Below are 20,578 nucleotides of genomic sequence, written 5' to 3' on the forward strand. Positions count from 1 at the left end.
CAGCCCGTTTGATGTTTCAGAATGAGAGGCGAGCGACAGACGGGGACGCAGAGACAAATGTTTTTCCATTAATCAGCCGGATGGTGAGGATTGATTTTAGTGGACACACAGGTGAATCTCATTTCCGTCTCGGCTTAATCCAACATTTCAATTTACTCCAGCTTTCATCTACCAACTCGAAAAAGTAATAGATTTTTGTATAATAAATAATTCAGGTGATTATGATTAAACTTCCTCCCGGTCCCGTGCTTTGAGACGCTGCATTGGTTGTGGGCCGGCGCGCTTCTTCGCACTGAAGTGACGACGGGGCCCTGAGAGTGGACTGTCTCTGTTTCTGCCAGGACATTAATCACTGTCACACTCCTCTCTTTCTCTGTCTGCCTCCGTCTGAAACAGACCCTCCTGCCCCCGCCGAGAGCCACTTCTATCACCATAGTAACCAAAACCAACCGCGAACCAAACTCAGCAGTGTTGTGGAGGTAGTGGGGCACAAAAAATGTGTTTACGATTGAACATTTGAAGCTTGAGCGGTTCTGACTTATATGTTCGGTACTTTTTGTTCCACTTTGCCGACTCGAACATCAGACTTGTCACTGCTGACAGACACAGCAACCTTTTTATTGTGCGCTGCAGCCGATCCTCGTGTCAAACGTCAAATGAGGTCTAGGGTTTTGTGCCATTTTTCAAGTGGTGGTCTTTTATTCGGAGACCTTTCTCAACCAGGGTTTATCCAGAAGTGTCAGTATCTTGGAAACCCAATAAGAAAACCTTGCGTCACTACATAAATCAGAGGGCTTGGTTTATTCTTACATTCCTCTGCTCCAATTAAATCATTTCTACCATCGACATGGCGTTTAAGTGTAAGACCAAAGCAACTCTCAAATGGCATCTGAATATCCCTGTTTTAAATAACCAATAAATAACTCATTGTCTTCTGTATCTTCTTATAAATCTGTGTATACTGAACAGGTATGGTCCAAAAACACCTCTGATACCTCCTTCTTAATGACTCCACCAACGTGCACTCTTTGCACAGATGGGCTTGTTGGCTGCCCTACACATGTCTTCGACTTGTAAGGATGTATCTCTCTCTCAAAAAGTAGTTTGCTCCTTAAAAATCCGCATCATTTCCGCTTCCCTAAGACTAGTCACTACCAACAACACAGGACAAAGTTGAGTTTATTCATTCATTTACTCCGTAATGATACGTTAAAGCAAAAATACTTTATGTAACTCTACTGCATCACACCGCTGCTCAACATGAGCCTTTTCGACCTCTCCCCATTTTCTCTTTGTCATCCAAACACACATTCCCTGCTGTATTATTTTATGTTTACTATTCATGGGTGTTACTGCTGGTTATCAATGCATAAGTTGAATTTCAATAATGAGGAAGAAGGTCATACTCTGGAGTGTTTGCTCCTACACTCGGTGCACGGACTCGCGCTCGTATGTGTTCCCCATGTTCAGCACCAGTTAGCTAATGAGCTCTTGATTAAAGCGTCTCTCGCATCCCCATCCCCATGCAAGCCTCAACTCCAGAAATAGGCCTAAAGCTCACACGCACCATGAATCACAAATCAGCCACTTTGGTGGAGAAAAACTCCAGTCTGTCAGTTGGCTTGGGACCAAAAAAATTCTGGCAAGAGCCAAACAGAAAGGTCGAAAGACAGAGTCGAATAATTTCTCCTGTACGTCTGGCAGGTTAGGCTTCAGTACAGCTAGGTGCTCATTGCTACCCAGGTCAAATAAGAAAAGCTATCAAAGGCAGACACTGAATAATAGCCAGTCTGGTTCTGTGTGAAAATGTTGAGATGTTTTGGCATCTGAGATGTGAAATAGGACTATAGCTGCCACACAAAGGAGGATGAGGTCTCTGTTATTGCTTCCTTTTGTCACTCAGAACTAAGCCCTGTCTTATACATACAAACTCTTTCTGCTGATATTCCAGAGAAAATTGACCAGAGGCGCTGAAAGCAGATTGTGGGGGGAATCGTCACTGGATTGAGAAGGAAAAAACTATGAATGACATATGAAAGATGATATTATCAAGTCAGTGTGATAGCGTGTTTTACCGTGAGGGTACAGCATATATTGGAGGCAGTGAATAGATAGACAGATCAGGCAACAAAAGGTGTTTTCAGTGTGGAAACTGAGGAAATATGTAATTATCCAATATGCAGGCCTGCTGTCTTTGGGTCAGAGTCCAGGGACAATAGTAACATGCAGCATAAAACATTTAGAGGCTCTGGATTCTGATAGAGGAAGATAAACTTGTCATAAAAATGGAAATAAGAAATAATAGAAGATTAACAAAACGATAAAGAAACCATCAGAAACTATAAAAACAGCACCACTGAGGCCTTTGTATCTGTGTGCTGCAATGCATCTGATTATCCAGCTGTCAGCGGACCGGTCCATGTCGTTCTTCTCAGCGGTTCAAAGACTATTTGTGATGCATGCTCCGCACCTATGTTTACTGTGTGACATCTAAATGGGCCGGTCATACTCGCCGGTCAGCAAGATGATGAGATGGGAAAAACACATATTGGTTTTTTATATTTTGGTTTTATTTGCTGAGAAATTGTTCACAGAATAGTTGGTTTTACAAACAGAACAAGAGAAAGGCACTTGTGAGGTCCTCTCCACTGCAGATCAAAATTATACTAGCAGAGTTTTAGTTAAAAAAATAAATGTGCCGGTCAACATGTGTCCTGGAATATTTCAATGTTCCAGACATGGGAGAAATCCGGTCAAATATGTTAGCTGTATTTACTGAGTTTACCAACAATTCACATGCCTAGGAGGATACCATGCATCAGCAACCCAACGACTTAACAATGACACTCGACAATCAATCTTTCCTCACTCCACTTCTTGTTCAGTTCAAATTGTACTTGTTCACACTGAAAGTGAAGCAAATTTTGTCAGCAGCACCAGAATACCTGACTGTACATTAGCCGTAAGCTGGCAAGCAAGCGAGTGTGTGTTCAATTCGGCCTCTGACTGAACTCAGCACTCGCCGGAGACTGTTTTTTCCCCCTCCAGTCTGTTCTGTTTCCTCTCTCCTCTCTGTGTGTTCATGAGGTAAAGTACACTTACCCTCCAGTCATCAGTCAACAAGGACGAAGAGTGACTAATTACAGTACATTACACCCAGTCCACCTCCGCAGCTCACTGCTGCAGACAGGTTGACAGGTTAGATGTAATCGCACTGCAAAATTCAAAATATTCGCTTCATGTTTGGTGTGAACACAAGGGGATTATTTTCACCAGACAGTATGACTGGAGAGATTTAAATATGACTAACTTATAGATTTTAATGGTAAAAAAAACAAAAACGGTAATTACCAAATAACGGACACCCTGAATAGCAGACAACAAACCAGATTCAATGTATTTTCTTAAAGAGTTGTTACATTCATCATTATCAAGGTAGACCTGAGGGTTAGTCATGACACAAGTGGGTCAGGGTCACAGCCTGAATGCGACACTCTTGCCTCAGTTATAACAGCGTTTAAAGGAAATGTGGATCACGAAAAACAGGAACTGGGACAAATCCTATCAGGAGTCCAGGAGAGGGTGGAAACAACGCTGAGGCGAATGAGCCGGACACAGTTTTCTCTCTCCAGTTACTCTCCACTCTCTCAGTGAATTTAGCCATTAAATTACATCTCCAGCCAACATCGGACAAAGGGACAACTGCTCTCATCATATTTAGTGCTGCAAAATCATTAGGCGCACACTGCAAATCACAGCCTGACATGCGGTTGTCCAATTACACATGCTTCAGCGATGGAGGGTTGAGGGTAAGAGTGGAAGTGGAGACCAGCGGCCGGCAATCGCCAACTGCTGGTTCTGTGCCCGTCGCTGCAAATGTAGAAAGCGCACATATGCACACACGGATTTACAAACAGACACATCCACAGACAGCAGACTGCTGACCAGCCGGGATGCATGTGCTGTTCTCTCTAATGAGCCAGTTATACGACCTGCGAGAGACAGTTAATCAAAGTGTGATACTGGAAACAAACCAATGCTAATAAAACTTTAGGTAAACACATCAGGCTCTCTGATCTGCTGTGGCTAATAACCTCCAAACCTGCAGGTAATGCTGAGATAACAAAGCGAATCATGGCAGTCTCTTACAAACACAACAGAAAAGGAGACGAAATATGTCATAAAGTCACCTTTTTCCTGTCAGTGAGTTAATACGTAGCCAGATAAATACCACAGGAGTCCCCAATATGACCTAATCCGAGCCGTGTTTGGAGGGCTTACCGCAAACCTGAGCACAGACTCAAGACAGGAGTTGAGCTCTCAGCCTGTGACTCCATTTGGAAGAGATAGAAGCATTTTCAAGGGTGCAGCAGAGTATAAATGAGCCTTATTCCATTAGGAGAGGTTTTGAATGTAGGGCACAATGCGGCTTTTCAGAGTAAAATACCTGAAACCCAGAGATCCTGCAGAGGAACGCTGAGGATTCAGAGCCAAAGCAATAGTTTGATGAAGACACTTGACACAACAACACTTGTGCATTTAACAAAGTAGTTTTTTATGTTATATTATCACTTGAATTCTATGTTTAGAGTATTTATGATATAGATATACCGACACTGAAGATAGGTACCACATTTATTTCTCTTTGTAGTGCCATCAAACACTTATTGGAGTCAGTCTGGACAGAATGTGCGCAGTGTTCACTTTGCAATTAATATTGATGTAATATTGTTTTCCCAAATCCCCAATTTCTATATCACGAGAGATCACAAGTATGAAAAGGATGTGAATCATATGCTATGGCCTTCACAGTCACCAGATCAACTCGACTAACCAGCTATGCAGACAGAGAGTGCTCTTCACTGAATGGCGATCATCCCACTCGGGGCTGCACGATATGGTCAAAAAGTGGTCAAATAAAGTTTCATTCTACTTGTGGTTTGCAGAAACATACTTTTCCAACACTTGTTTTGGCAAATGGGTTGCATAATGTCAGATAAATATCTGACGGTTAAAGTCTGCTTCAATTTGGACGATTAAAACTAACTGGTTGAGTTCAGGGAAGGATTGCGTTCATGTATAAAGGAAACAAATGTTAGCTGTTGGAGGCAGATGGGAGCACAGCGCCGACCCAAGAGTTTTACGGCGAATCAATATAACAACATCGTGCTATAAATGACCAGTTGTGGCTCTAGTGAGGGCCGTTATGAAATCCAGTGACACACTACTGGCAGGAAAGCACAGCATAAAACTATTTCACAATATTACAAAATTGGAGGGGATGACAGCACTCATAACAGGATACTGATGTCATAGTGACCGAGCTCGACCCTCCTAAACAGTTAAAACTCATAATAGATTATCTGATGGGAGCCTTCAGGAAAGTGTTTCTCAGATCTCTTATGAGTACTTTGAACATTCATGAGACCTCTAACTTAAGAGACCTCTCTAGTGTCCTGTAAAGCAAAAACGAATAACCTGAGAGCCCATCCAGCTCACAGGGCCGCTGGTTCAGAGTGGTATTAAAGCAGCGGAGCGGGGACAATGTTCCCACCGTCCCCACAATGGGCTCAACACCCATCTTCCAGCCCAGTCCTCCGGGTCACATCAAGCCTTGAATAAGCTCCCTTCCTAAAGCTTCTGGGGGTTTCAGCCATGCGTCCAGAGCATCAATGGGAATAGTGTTCCTCCCCCCACAATGGCCAAATCAACTGTGGGAGCACTTTCTCCTCCTCTCGCGCCCCTTTTATTCTCGCCCTGCTCAGACCTTGCCGGGGCTGAACAGAGGAGGGACAGGAGAGAAAAGGCACATGCCTTCACGTCCGCTTCGCACGCATACAAAGAGAAAAATCAAATTGCTCAGACATGCACGCATGCGCACACGCACGAATGAGCGCATGCTTGCACACAGCACACACTCACACCTCGTCTAATACCAAGAGGGATAACAATGAGGAAGGAAGAGAAGGAAAACACTGAACAGTTTGGCGCTGCGAGGAAAAACACCTTCAGTTGAAAAGCTGTCTTTCAAATGGCCAGTAGAGGAGAAACACAGTGCAACTGTATATTCTCAGGATGGTTACAGATCAGTCAGAGTTACACTAAACTAGGCCTGCAACAAGTAATTATTTTGATCAATGATTAATCTGTCAGTTGCTTGATTTTTGAATGAACTAATCATTCAAAAACTCAGAGACCACAGTGAGTTCTGTAGATTGCTTTTTCTTTCTGCAATGCAAAACCTCAAAATCTTACTGAGCAAGACATATAACGTAGAGAATCATGTAGAACAGGGTCTTCAACGTTTTGCAGGCCAAGGACCCGTTAGCTGATGGAGAGACAGAGCATGGAGCCCCCACTACATATATGTATAAAATTCTTTGCATATTAAACTAGGCTTACATTAACATGTAGGGCGGCCTGTAGTGCCATGTATAAATAAGTCAGCAGGCACATTAATGTCACCTTTGAAACTTCTCAAGTGGAGAGCCTTGCAGAGTCTCTTGCTCGATAAGTTACAACAATGCAGACAGCTGGCTAATGTGGGGCAATAACATGCAGTTAGCAGGCTAGCTCACCTACATGGATTGTCGTTGAGGATAGTTGAGTTAGCTTGCTCACATGATGGACTACCATCAGTGTTGTGTAAATTATAGGATTTTTAATGAATTTGTCTTTGCTAATATGTTGGATTCATGTTCGTGTGAATTTTCAGAAACTATCATTAAAAAGAAAAAAAAACAAAAACAACATTTTTGTAGTGGCATTTTTTGCAGTGTGGCAATTCAACACATTAAGGAAAAGGATTCGGGCCACTGTAAAAAAAGTTTTTTTTTTTTTCCAGAATTCAGACTTTAAAACAAACAAAAAAAAATATTCACAGTAAAAAAACAAATATATTCAATTATAAAGTATATAAAACACAGACAAGCAGCAAATCTTCATTAGTGAGAAGCTGGGAACCACACGTTTGATATTGTTGCATGAATACATGTTGAACATGATGAAATCAACCTCTCCTATTAAACAATCACTCTATGACTAAATTACTTAAAATGACATCACATTAGGTAGAACATTTCCCTCCGCAGTTTATTTTCCTGCCTGACAGACTGTTTGCCCTTTTCATCTCTGCTCATCCTGTTTGTATGGTACAATAAAAACATCACAGGGAAAGGGAGGGCAAACAACGATGATAACGTTCCAGAGACAAATTGAGTCTGTTGGGTCGCATCAAGCTTTAATTAGCAGGCTTGCAGACAGAGTGCAGAGACGCTGCAGCTGTATCAGATTTCACAGACGGCGGAGGTTGCGTGTCGAGGCAGACAGAGGCCAGGTTACAAACAGACAGACACTGCGAGCCAAGGCCAAGCTAAGTGCACTCTGCATTCAGAAACAATGAGATCCTCGGAGGCTGAGGGGACCCAGACAGACATCGTGGAATTATTCATTTCCACCCACCGGCTCAGACTGCACCACGCACACCGCTGGCCTCCGTCTGCCGACGGCTCAAACCGTCTGCTTATGGCAACTACACACTCTCATCACCTGTGAACAAAAGGCTGAAAGAAAGTCGAAGGGAGATTCTCGTCAGGGTGCTGCTGGAGCGAGTTGTGTCTGACGGGTAAAATTGGGCACAGAACGCTCACGTCAACCTCCAAAAACATCCAGACAGAATTTGCATGTTTCTGTACAGGCTGACAAATAGCTGAGGAGTGATTTCATTTGAAATCGAATGAGGAGTACTCAAGCACAGGGCTTCAGAGTGCGCTGAATGGAAAATGGCAACATTTATGTGAGCACTGTGGGACAGCATAATAACACACAGGTGACAAGGCAGCAGTGCTTTGTATTCTGGGTATAAAGACCACAGTGAATATTGAGGCCAGGGACTGCCGCCACAAGTCACAGCGCCTGAGACTGTGATTTCAAATCTGGCATTATATTTACATAACAGACAGCCGCAGACTGTCAATGTGGCTGTAGCGTTCAGAATATATAGAGGCACTTTAAGGAAGCATCTCTCTGCGTGTCTCTTCACTCCTCCTTGAAGCGTCTTGACAAAAACGCGGTATGTTTTCTCCTCTCTCTGCATGCGGACAGCTTTGTTTTTCCTCAGCGTGCCCCGACCTAATTACCATGTGAATCCTGCTCAAGAAGGCCACTTTAAAAGTCTACAATCTCCCCGCTTCACTTTCACATACCAGGTTCAGGGAGTGTAAAGAGGGAGCAGAATCAAGATCAACGGTCGGCAGAGCACGTCTCAGCCAGTCACTCACTGCCTCGCAGCAGCTCTCGGAGCATCCTTCCTGGGGTTTTAAAGCGTGGAAATGCATCTTTGTCATGGCCGCTCTCAAGTCGGGATTCATAAAAAGAGCATGAGGTGTTAGAGCGCATAAATAAACTGAGGGCTGGTTTGTAGGAGAGGCGACAGATGTCCCGGAGTGCTTGTTTGACGTGCATGAAAAGCCAAACTGCTGAATGACAGACTAACAGCAGAAACATCATGCTGCAGAAGTCGTCACTTTCTGCTTTGGTTGTGGTCGGTGCAAAGCTGCACTTTGAAAAAATACTCTGTTAACTCTGGATAGACAGATTTATTCTCCTTATTTCTAGTTTTTATAGACCTGCAGATATCTGAGCGTTAACTGTGTAAAGAGTGTTGCCTCAAACCAGACTGAATCATATTTGCTATCTGTATTTGTCTGTTATCTCTTTAGACAGAACTCTCACACACTCGTGGAGGTCACACTGAACATGGCATCATTTCTTTTTCCTAGAGAGCTGATATCAGATGGAGGCGAGGACAGATCAAGTTCTCCACACATTAAACTTTCATATCCGTTTGTCCGCTCTCAGATGATGCCCCGACAACAGAGAGAATCGGCGCGGCGCAGCTTAAATATGCATCATTAAAAATTTGATGAAGAGGCTGCCAGCTCATCTCCACACCTACCACATTTGTTAATGAAAATGAATTATTAATTGTCGACATCAGATGCCGCAAAGATACAGACCTCTAAACTTTCACACACTGTAACTACAAAGACCCGGAGGAGCGACGGAGAGGCAGAGAGAAGGGGAAAGTGAACATAGAGGTGGTCTAAAAAGGAGCCGGGCTGGAGGGGGGAGTTTGTGTTTTGTTTCACATCTCTTTTGCTCTGCTGGTCTGGTTTCCCCCCCAACCAGGACCTGTCAAGAGCCCTCATAAGTTCATCAAAGATGAAAACCTGTTTTCCATTTGAAAGGACTGATCGGGGATACTGAAACAGCTCTTCATTATAACAAAAGCGTTAATCATCCATAAGACAAGCATGTGGGCCTGACAAAACCTGTAAGAATATATGAATATCAATCAAAAGATGGGGGAGATATGGGACTTTCACACGTGTTGACGAGAGAATAAAAATAAAAGCGAGAGCGGTGCCAATGGCTGTTTTGAATTTCAGACGGGGAGAATTGGGTTGTTTGGATATGAACCAGGACTCTGTGCTGTAGTTGTGTGTAATGATTACTCTGTACTGAGAGAGAAATTAGAGGATAAATAACTGTGAAAATGTGAATATTTGTTTAATTGGATCTCTAAGTGATTCCAGGACACCGATATAAATATTTTCTGTCCGGGGCATGTTTTAAAGTGAAACTCTGGTTTGGACAAAGCCCAACAGCAACACAAACTTGTTATGTTATCTGACACAAATTTCCCAAACCTCAAAGCAGCCGTGCTCAGCTGCATTTGAGAGCCGTCTGAGTGTTAATGAATAATAGAGTGTCCTTCATTGATGCCGTTGAGGAGACTGAGGCTCAATAAAATGACGGATGAGAAAATAGTGCAGCGCTAAAAGAGCTGCTGAGCCCCAGCGGTGTCTGCACACTGTTGGTGAAAAAACAGCTTTCAAGCGAATAAGTTGTTTGATTAATTTAGCTGAGTGAATGTGATATTTTAAGCCTCGAAAAATGCCAGCTATGGACTAAATGTCTCTGGAAGCTGTTCCCGGTAACCGCCTGCAGATAAAAGCTTGTTCAAAAGTGCTTGACATTTAATCACCGAAAGCAAAAACATCACACAAGCAATAATCCATTAAAGCAGAGTCCCTCCCTGCATGTTTTCAATTGTCCCAGCCTGACTGAGTGCTGAACCTTTGCTCCAGCGCACAGACGAGCTGTTTCTCTGCTCACTTGTGGAGAACGCAGCAGAGTCCAGCGGCACATGATGCAGCAAACTTCACCTGGCAAGGTGTTCTCACAGCTGCACAGCGCTGCTCAACACTGCCCTCTGTTGCCCTGCAACAACACAGCCCGTCTCCCGCTCCGACCATGCATCAGTATAATCAACTTAAATACATGCAAGAGGGAATTGTCCTATTTTAAAGCACTGCATTTATTTGTTCAACGTCCCCACGCTGGAAAGCTTTCTGCTGGACACTCATCCTTCTTTAGATTTTTATATAAAATTAGATCTGGAGTGTCTGAGTGTGTCGGGGAGAAATGGAGAGGCAATTCAACCAAGTGACAAGCTCATGAATAATGACTTTCTGAGCTGAATTTGAGTGTTTTCGTGCAGAATTAGTCCGACGAGCATTTGCTCGGATTTGGAGAGCGTAGAGGGAGATAAAAACACTCGCACTGTGCGTAAAGGCTGCGCATTCCGCGCGTAAAGGCCAATTTGTCAATCGGGAATTGATAAGCAATGAGGTCATTGTAAGCAGTCTGAAGTCGGACGACAAAAACACGAGAGCAAAGTTGTGAGAAGGACAAAGAGATGGTGACATCTCTGTGGTCCAAACGAGCTGACCGTGTTTTAATTAAGACAATTTGTGGAAAACATCACAATTGAAACGCAAAACTCTTAGAAAAGCCACTTTTCCGACAGATCCTGTCATGAAGTTTCCCCTGATGATTATTTTTTTTAAAGTTGTCCTCTCGTCTGGATCGGCACTACGGGCAGCGTGCTGCACAAAGTAAGTTTGAGACTGCTACTGTGGCAGGCTCAGGCAGCTCCTGCAGCCCACAAACGCTCCTCTGATCCTGGGATGAAACGTGAGTGGAAAGTAAAACTGGCGTGGCATAAAGGAGCTGCTAACTGCCCTGAATAACACATGCTATCAACGGACAAATCAGCTCGCCTGAAACAGCCAAAGTGGGGGGGAAACGCGCAGAAAAGTGGTTGACATTTAGAATTTTTAAAAATGCCACAGCTCTGACAGAAAAAACGGTCCAGAGAGAGACGGACCCCACAGCGTGGCAGAATAAAGCTTCCGAGGAGCCAATCCATTAATGATGGAGGAGGGATTTTATTCTATCTAAGCAGGTTACTCGCACTGAGGCATTGTCTGCATTTTTCTCTCCAGCATAAAAATCCAGCACCTCAGTCACTGTCCAACACATCCATTTTCCTCTGTAACCGCAAATCTAAAGCGGGATACAAGCTGGAAACTGGAGCGCAACACACCTAAAAAGTGCTTTTGTGTCAGTCATTTCAGGTATTTCGCCGGAGAAAAGAAAGAAAAAGTGATTTTTCCTTCTTACCTTCGAAGGTGTTTGTATTCCCCAACTTGATGACAATGCCAGGCAGAGATGAGGAGAGAATCGGACTCGCACTCTTAAGCAGTGGAGACAGAATAGAGACGGGTTCTACTGTTGTGTCCTCAGCCGCTGTGTGCGTCACTCTCCGAGCGACCTGCAGCCAAAAACTGCGCTCTCTCTCTCTCCCTCTCCCTCTCTCTCCGCGAGCGTCGGACGATACCACGGGCTGAGGAGGGACCGGGGTGGGTGGGGTGGAGGGGAGGAGGGGGTGTGGCTGTAAGAGAGAAAGGATGGGGGCCGATTTGCAAGCGCAGTCGGGAGGAAGTACGCATGGACACCCCCCGGAGAGCTGGTGGGGTGTCGCAACAGCGCGTCCGTCCAGAGCCGGAGCAGAATCACAGCGTGGACCTGGGAGACAGAGAGGCTTCTGGGAAAGGGTTTTCTCCCTGCATGTTGTTGTCTGGGACTCCACAGAACCTGCTGTGTGTCTGCGCGCGGGGGTAACCTGGCGATACAACTCCTCCGGGCTTCCATGTGTTTTCTCTGCTGCTGTGCTGTTTTTGTTCAAAGTAGACAGCGAAACTCAAATAGTGAGCACTGACAAAGGGTTTGGGTTAGAAAGACCAAAATCATTCTGTTCTATCATCCAGGTGTAGACTGAGGAAAATAGAAAGGAAAAATAAGAGAGAAAAAAAACTAAAATATATAATAACATATTTATGTAATAACAATAATTATAATAATAATAATAATAATAACAATAAAATAATTTGTTGTTATGTAGTTTTACAGTCTCCATCATAAATTGAAATTAAAAGGAAAACAACTCTTTAAACCTCAGTTTGATACAATGAAACTGAACTGAACTGAACAATGAATGCTCCACCCTTCAATTTCTAAACCAAACTCCATTGGAAAAAACATTAATTTAAGCATCCGTGGGCTACATCATTTTGATACAGCACAAACAACCCGTCGTCTAATACTAATATTCTATCACTTGTGGCGTCATGATAATAAAAGCAATCAGTAAAAACCAAACTCCATCAAAAAAACATTGATTTATGCAGCTCCACATCACTTTGATACAGCACAAACCCCCATGTCTTTTCTATTCTATTCTATTCTATTCTATCGGTGACTAGCATGATGTGGGCTGTTTTCTTTCTTTATAGGCTACCTCAGTTTGATACAGTACAACTGATGGGCAAGCTGAACAGTTAATTTATGTGAATTCTCCAAAATTATATTTCTGAACCAAACTCCATTGGAAAAACATTCATTTATGCAGCTGTAGGCTACATCATTCTGATACAACACAAACCCCCACATCTCATGTATTCGATCACTTCTTGTGCAGGATCACGATAAGGAAAGCAATCAGTATAAACCAAACTCCATTCAAAAATCATTGACTTATACAGCTCTAAATCATTTTGATACAGCACAAACCCCCATGTCTATTTTATTCTATTCTAGTTACTTAAATAATGTAAGTAAATTATTACTTCTTGTTTGACATCATAATGAAGAAAACAATTCTTTCTTCATACCTCAGTTTGATACAGTACAACTAATGGGAAAGCTGAAGTGTAAAATAATGTTCATTTAGCGAACTCTCCACAATTGTATTTCTAAACCAAACTTCATTGGAAAGAACATTAATTTATGCAACAACATCATTTTGATACAACACAGACACACCCCCACGTCTCAGCTATTCTATCACTTCTTGTGCAGGATCATGATAAGGAAAGCAATCAGTATAAACCAAACTCCATTCAAGAATCATTGACTTATGCAGCTCTAAATCATGTTGATACCGCCCAAACAAACCCCCATATCTATTCTATTCTATTCTATTCTATTCTATTCTATTCTATTCTCAGTGCAATGTAGGTTTTCTTTCTTTATAGGCTACCTCCGTTTGATACAGTACAACTGATGAGCAAACTGAACTGAAAAAAACAAGGTTGAATTGATTATTTTATATTCTTTTCTAGTGAAAATAAAGAATGTAAGTAATTGATTACTTCTTGTTCGACATCACCATGAGGAAAACAATTCTTTGTTTATACCTCATTTTGATTCACTACAACTGAACTTGATGAAAAAATTACAATAATTGTAGTGATTCCTCAAGGTTTTCTATTTCTAAACCAAACTCCATAGGAAAAACATTCATTTATGCAGCCGGAGACAACATCATTTTGCTACAACACAAACAAACCTCCCATGTCTCATCTATTCTATGACTTCATGTGTGGCATCATGATAAGGAAAGCAATCAATAAAAACCAAACTCCATAAAAAAAACAAACACTGATTTATGCAGCTCCACATCATTTCCATACAGCACAAAACACCCATATCTATTATATTCTATTCCATTCTATCGGTGCATAATGTTGGCTGTTTTTCTTTATGGGCTACCTCAGTTACAGCATAGCTGATGGGCAAACTGTCAAATAAGGTTAATTTGAAAAATATTCTCCACTTTTTCTATTCTGTTCTGTTCAAATATAACGCCACTATAAATGCATTAACTTCCGTGCATGGTAGAATATGCCATAATACCTTTTTTGTTTGTATTTAACTTTGAATTTGTAGTCAGTTTCTATATATTCATATTATATAGCCTAATTAGCTCGCACGCATCAGATGCTGTGCAGCAGTTTACAGCTATTATCAAAGCACATTTGTTAAAGGAGCGGAAGTCGAATTGAAAAAGAGCTAATTACGAGCCATTCAATCACAAGCCAATTTACTAATTACCCTCTTGTGTAATTAATTGTCCTCTAACATGGCTGCATTACGCTGATAAAACACTAAATGAATGTAGACTACAGTACTTACACTCACTGCTATCTAAATAACACGACAGACGGTGTCTGCCTGGCTGGAGGCTGGAGGAGGCAGGTGAAACACCTACCCGCCGAATATCCCTCCGAACTACATTTCCCATGAAGCCTTGCGCCGTGGCCAAGAATCCGTGGAATACCGATTGCGCCTGCGTATCCAGACGTGGCAACGGCATCATGGCCTCTTGGAAGCGCGTCGGGAGTCGGATGAGAGAGGCGAAAATGTTGATGTTGGTGCTGCTGGTGAGTGAAACGAGCCTCCTGTGTGTGTGTGTCGTGTAGACTGCGGCGGGTGTGTGTCTCAGTGCCGGAGGGTGTTTGTGTCCGGCCGGGAACTGAGCGGGAGAGAGAGTCCGGGTCGCTGCTCACCGCGGCTCCTAGCCTGTCCGTGCAGGAGGTAAAGTTGACAGCCCTTGACTGAACTTGGGGCGCACATTAGACGCTAGTCGGCCGGGTGGTGTTGGTGGTGTCGGTGTAGGTGGACTGCGGTGTGTGTGGCGCAGGTACCAACACCGGGGCTGTTTATGTAACGGCCACAGAGAGCGGGGTTGCCGCCTGTGCAACACACGGGTCCCCTCCCCTGTGAGAGCCATACCTACCACAGTGTGCTGTGAGTGGTAGACTCTGGACAGCCAGACCTGCTCAGCCAACTTATCTTTCCATACACGTTGATCAGTTTGAAGACTCTGCTGTGTGCGGTCTGGTCCGTGCAGCAGGCTGGGTTATTGTTATTAACACCCCAGATGGTGTCTGTGACTCACTGAAACCATCTCAGTTTATAAAAAGGGAATTGAAAGTTCAAAACTTTTTGTGACTTACACAACAGTATTGTTAACTCACAGGTGGGTGTGAGCCAGCTACTACTGTAAGTTGAATCTGTTTATAACACAAGTGCAGGATCCTTTCCTGTCATGTGACTATCTCTGCTCAACTGGTCAGGCTGCATAAGATAATCCTCACTGAATGAAGATTATTTTCACATGCACAATATGGTTTAGACCAGGGCAGTAGCACACAGTTAGTTCTATGTCCTGTTAATCTAATATAGGTTTTGTTCTATAGAATGGTAAATAATTCTCATTACAGTAATAGACCAAAAGGAAATGTGTTCAGATTGCTTCAGTCAAAATTCCCAAATATTCCATTTGCTATTCACACACTAAATGTTGGTGTTTTTGCTTGATGAATGACTTAAAGGACTCTAAATATTCCAAACACAAGGTTTGAGTATGTAGCCAATCCTGGAGCCTTAACCATCAGCCCTCCTCTTCGAAGGATATGTCAAGATCATGTTCAAGTGTGTTTGAATGGTACAATTCAAAGTGCTTTAGATAGTGATATAAGTATAAAATGATGACATACGCTTGGCTGCCAGTTAATTAGACTGGTAGCGTTTTAGTGGCTGCCAAAGTGTTAGTATTTATATACAACTATCTTCCTCCAGAATTACTTTAAAGTTCCATATTGTAGCATTAAAAGTGATACAGTCCATCTCCTGCTCTGCGTCCTGTTGAGCAGCAGTTTGTAAATAAGGGTGGAGATTGGGTGTGTGTTCATAATACACTCTGTAAGCCTTTGGACGGTGACACTATTTGATATTTTGGCCCTGTGCCACAGCTCAAAGATCTGTAATGAAACAGTCATACTCGTAATGAAATCATGAGTTTTAGGTTAATGTACTCACTCGCAGCTTTAATTCAGCATTGTTCATACCCACAAAAGATGCACAATGTAGGATTTGTAGCTCTTTTCTACATAGTTCAATTTAAAGGAACCAAAATCAAATTGACAAGAAAACATAAGCTTAAGTAAACTGTCTATTTAACATTTGTTTATTCATGCATTACCTGTTCCTGTTATAGATGGAAACACCCTCAAGTTAAAGTTTAAAGTTGGTATATAATCTCAAAGGCAAGTTTAATGTGCTGGAATACAAACACAAAGCATTAGAAGAGGTGTTGCTGTCCTTATGTGAGACATGATAAAGCTCTCCAATCTAAAGTGGCTCACAGTTCTCATTTGTACATGACTGGCAACATGTCGAATGTCAATGAAAACTGCCACATTGTAAAACTAAAACACATACGTAAGTTAATATGATGAAGATGATGATTTAAGTCCATAACCTGATAATCTGAAAAGTCAAGTCAACATTGTGACAAGTTTTGAAACATTTTGTTGGTTGATGTGATTTTACTATCAATAAAAATGTATACCATTTTTGGGATAATTGATGTTATTTTCAAAGATTAGCGATGGCAACGGCATAAAGTGCATTAGGAGGATTTGCTGTTTTATTAAATTGTAAAAGTTATACCTTTAGGTTTTTGACATGTGGTCAGACAAAACAAACCATTTAAAAATGTCACCTTGTCCTCTAGGATATTGTGATAAGCACTTGTCACTATTTTTAAACATTTGAAATGTTTAATAGAAAAACACAACAATCAACAGATTAATGATGATGGAAAATAATTATTACCTGCAGCCATATTCATGAAACATCAATGTTGATGTAGTACCATGATTAATGCTGTCCTCATTACCACTACTGACCTCATAGCTGACTACTAGCAGGTGCGTCCTGTCCGTGTGTTCAAGGTTTAGCTGTCAAAACTATTTCACCCAGACACACAAACACAATAAATTGCTTCACTTCCTTATGGCTGGTAAACTCAAAATGTTGTCAATGATAATAGTTCTGTTTTCAGGCCTGAATAACCGATATGTGTGACCCTACCTGTGTTCAGTGACATTCACAGACTCACAGAATAAGCAGAGTTAGCAGCCATTTATTGATTTGTCCCCCAAAGCAGATTTTATTGGCAGTCAGTCCTCAACAGGTATTTCACACTGTGCACATACACACTGTCATTATCACACTTAAACAAAAGTTCACCAGTGTCTGTTTCTTAATGAATACAAACAATATTATGTTGATGTCCTGATTGCTGTTTATCTGAAAGAGATGGCTTGTTTTTTAAGACATTTTCCCCTATTTCCACTGACTGACAAACTGATGAATGCCTTTCTCTTGTCTGTTAGCAGGAGGCTCAGACCGATGATAGATATTTTTCAAATAACGAGATATTTCATTTTCAATATTCACATTCACAATATTGAATATCAAACAGCTGTGTGATTCCTCACCTGAAAGGAACTGCTCTGACTGGATTTTAATGTTTAATTTTGATTTATTCCACTGTGGCCCTCTAGAGTTTAGAGGAAGGGAACCAGCGACAGAGTAGCTGCACTAATATTGCAGGCTTTTCTGTTACGTCCTAATTTAAAAGTTCTTCTTCTTATTATTATTCTTATTATTATTATTATTCAGTATTATTTTGTTTTTTTAATAGTGTTGTATGTGTTGGAAGAGGCGATTATATTATTATATTATCACGATATTTGAGCAGGACCATATCACGATGTAAAAGCCCAAGCCTGTTTGGTTTTTTGTAGAGTTGAGTTTCTGATTTAATATTTAGTTAATTACATGTCCACAGAACCAAAGGATTTAACATAATATGAAACAGAATAAGCAGCAGATCTAAATGTTTTGCATTTTCTTGCAGTCCATTGTTTCTGATGATAATCTGATTTATCAAATAAGCTTTACAAGTTGTAAAAGTAGCCCAGCTAAGCTTTACTAATTGTCAGCATAAAAAGTAATAGCACATCTCAAAGGATATGAAATACTTTTGAAAAGACAAATGGCTAATCTAACAAAACTACATGTTATAATTTATAGATATTTATACCGTGACTTTACTTGCATTAGTTTTAACAAAGAAATGAGTTTACCTCACACAACAGTTCCACTTTCTTCTTACACTACATTTGTCCACAGCCACAGTGGCAGAAAGCCCAAACATTGTTAACAAGTACAAATTCTCAAATACTTTGACCTGTGAGCTACTGAGCCCACAGAAAAGAAGTAATTGAGCTAAAGTAGGCCAATCGTAACACTCAGGATTAACACCAAACTGCACACAAAAACGAATAAAGTCATCCATCCAAACGTGTCGAAGAATATTACAGCAAATTCAGTTACATTTGACTTGTAGATAAGGCATCCATGATCCTGTCTGACCCTCAGTTAATGTGATAATGTGTTTGATTCCCCCCAGACTGACCTACTGTGTACAGTTGGCCTTCCTGATAATGAATATATCCTCAAAAGTAGAAATTATTCATCCTTTTAGCGATGAGCAGTCAGTTTGAAATCACTGTTTTTTTAACAAAAGAAGTCAGAGTTTAAATGCTGTTTGAACAGAGGCAGTTGTGCTGTAGTCCATAATGATGATTTTTGACCACTAATTTTCTGATGAAAGAATGAGTAAACACGATTGTGAATCTGACTTGACATCTGATGCTATCTGTCAGTACCTGACCCAGTTTTCTAACTCTATTCCTGCAGACACATCTTGATGAGTAACAAGAAGTACTGAGGTCTGATAACAGTCTCATCCCACAACAGAGGCTTGGTACCATGTCAGTTGGCCTCTCCTCTCCTCTGACTTCCATTGCTTGTAGCTGAAATGCGATAGTCGTTAAAGCTGCTAATTGATTGCTCCGCTGCTCATCTGAGAGCTAAGAAGCCTCTAAATCAGCGCACTGTGTGTGTTGTCGGATGCTGCGTAGCTTCCTTTACAATGAGTCAGTCCACACACACCTGACTGGCTCATTAGTCAGACGAATCTCAAGGCAAGTGTTTGACAAACACTGGTGTGATTTGTGCTGATTCAGTACTGCCCCTAGAACTGGATGCCATTTATTAAGCAGATTTGTCACAGCAGATGGAGGGTGTGGGCTTGCAGGCGGGGGCTGGGCACCTGCTGCTTAGTAAGCGCCACATTCTTTACAGTAATGTGACGGGACATACCTTTATGGCAGATAAAGAAAAGCGATCTATAGAGCACTAATGGGTTTCCTCTTAGTATTGAGTCTGAGTTTGGCTTCAGTTCTGTAATCACTTAATGCCATTTTTAACCGTGCAGTTACAGTTGTCATATGCATGGTTGTGGTGTGATTGATGAGTGAAGACTTTCAGGTAGATTACACTGATGAGAAAGGATTTTCGTTGAGAGGTAAAACTGGGTAAATGAGAGTTGACATTTAAGATGTTGTCTAATTGTGACCTCCATCAGAGAGCTGGCGGCTTTAGTGGCATTAGAAGAGAGCCCACATTTTGACCACTGGCTTCTCACAGATATATGAGTATCACTGTATACACTCTAAGGGTGGAAGAAAAAATTGATTTCAAACATGCATCGTATTTTTCTCTTGACAGATTACAAAAGTAAGTCTAAAAGTCATTTATCTGAAATGCAAAATTCTGAACTCCCTTAACCAACTGGACAGACGAAAACATTTGTGTCGTCTTTACATTCTAAGGTAGGCTACTTCCTGAGGATGGCTGAGTGCGAGCTATGGCGGTCTTTTTTTTCCAAAAATCAAGGTCAACCAAATTTGAAATTACACACAATTTTGCTCGACTGATTTGACTGCAGACATCAAACCAAACGTAACTGCCTCCACAAAACAACTTTAATTATTTTTGGTAGGGGCGGCGAGATTTTTTAGTCATTATTTTTGTGACGTTATTTACTTTACAGCCTTCATCCTGTTCGTCCAGTAATCAAATGTCAATTTTTCAATACCTGTATTAACCTCGCCTTACCTTCCATCTCATCAGTGACAGGCTTTTATGATGAGCTTGTGTCAGGGGCCCTGCTGTAGCTGTTTGTGCCAATTACTTTGCGGTCCAACGAGTTTGTACACTTGTCACTGCTGCACTTGTCTGTGGTGCCTCCCTCTCTGCTACCTCATTTAAGGGGTAAGCTGATTTGCTGTTGTTGGAGAGTAACACAGCAGCCTTATACAAAGTCAACAAACATCTTTTATGACTTTGCCATCTACAGTGCAGAACCCAAAATTCTTCTACACACTGCCTTTTAAATGTTTTGGTGTCGTTACTGTCCACTCAGGACGCTATTGTCCTCCGTTTTAGTAGCAAAACAACTTGACATAAGTGTTAGCTTAGTTAACTGATAGGTCAATAATGCCATAAGTCAGGCTGACGTTTTAGAGCACCCTCTGCGGGATCACAAGGCAAACTACAACAAATGGCCTAATTTGCTATTAAACTACATTTCAAACAGGTTATTACAGCTCCAAAATGAACTTTTCAC

General features: G+C 41.7%; 2 protein-coding genes across 7 annotated transcripts in view; one reads left to right on the forward strand and one right to left on the reverse strand.

Annotated features, from left to right (window-relative positions):
* Window positions 1-11,713, reverse strand: part of sema5ba (sema domain, seven thrombospondin repeats (type 1 and type 1-like), transmembrane domain (TM) and short cytoplasmic domain, (semaphorin) 5Ba) — a 188,035-nt gene extending 176,322 nt beyond the window's left edge. For all 5 annotated transcript variants that reach the window (XM_084361449.1, XM_084361451.1, XM_084361450.1 and 2 more), the window contains exon 1: window positions 11,530-11,713. The gene's annotated coding sequence lies outside the window, so the exon portion shown is untranslated. The remainder of the gene's footprint in view (window positions 1-11,529) is intronic.
* A 2,836-nt stretch (window positions 11,714-14,549) lies between these two features.
* Window positions 14,550-20,578, forward strand: part of pdia5 (protein disulfide isomerase family A, member 5) — a 61,745-nt gene continuing 55,716 nt past the window's right edge. The window contains exon 1 of one of the 2 annotated variants that reach the window (XM_084362499.1): window positions 14,550-14,630. In XM_084362499.1, the coding sequence (XP_084218625.1) occupies window positions 14,565-14,630 (66 nt within the window). In that variant the 5' untranslated portion in view covers window positions 14,550-14,564. The remainder of the gene's footprint in view (window positions 14,631-20,578) is intronic. The other variant, XM_084362500.1, reaches the window with a different exon arrangement.

The sequence above is a fragment of the Pagrus pagrus genome (assembly GCF_965226575.1).
Source record: "Pagrus pagrus genome assembly, chromosome: 9".
NCBI classification, from domain to species: Eukaryota; Metazoa; Chordata; class Actinopteri; order Spariformes; family Sparidae; genus Pagrus; species Pagrus pagrus.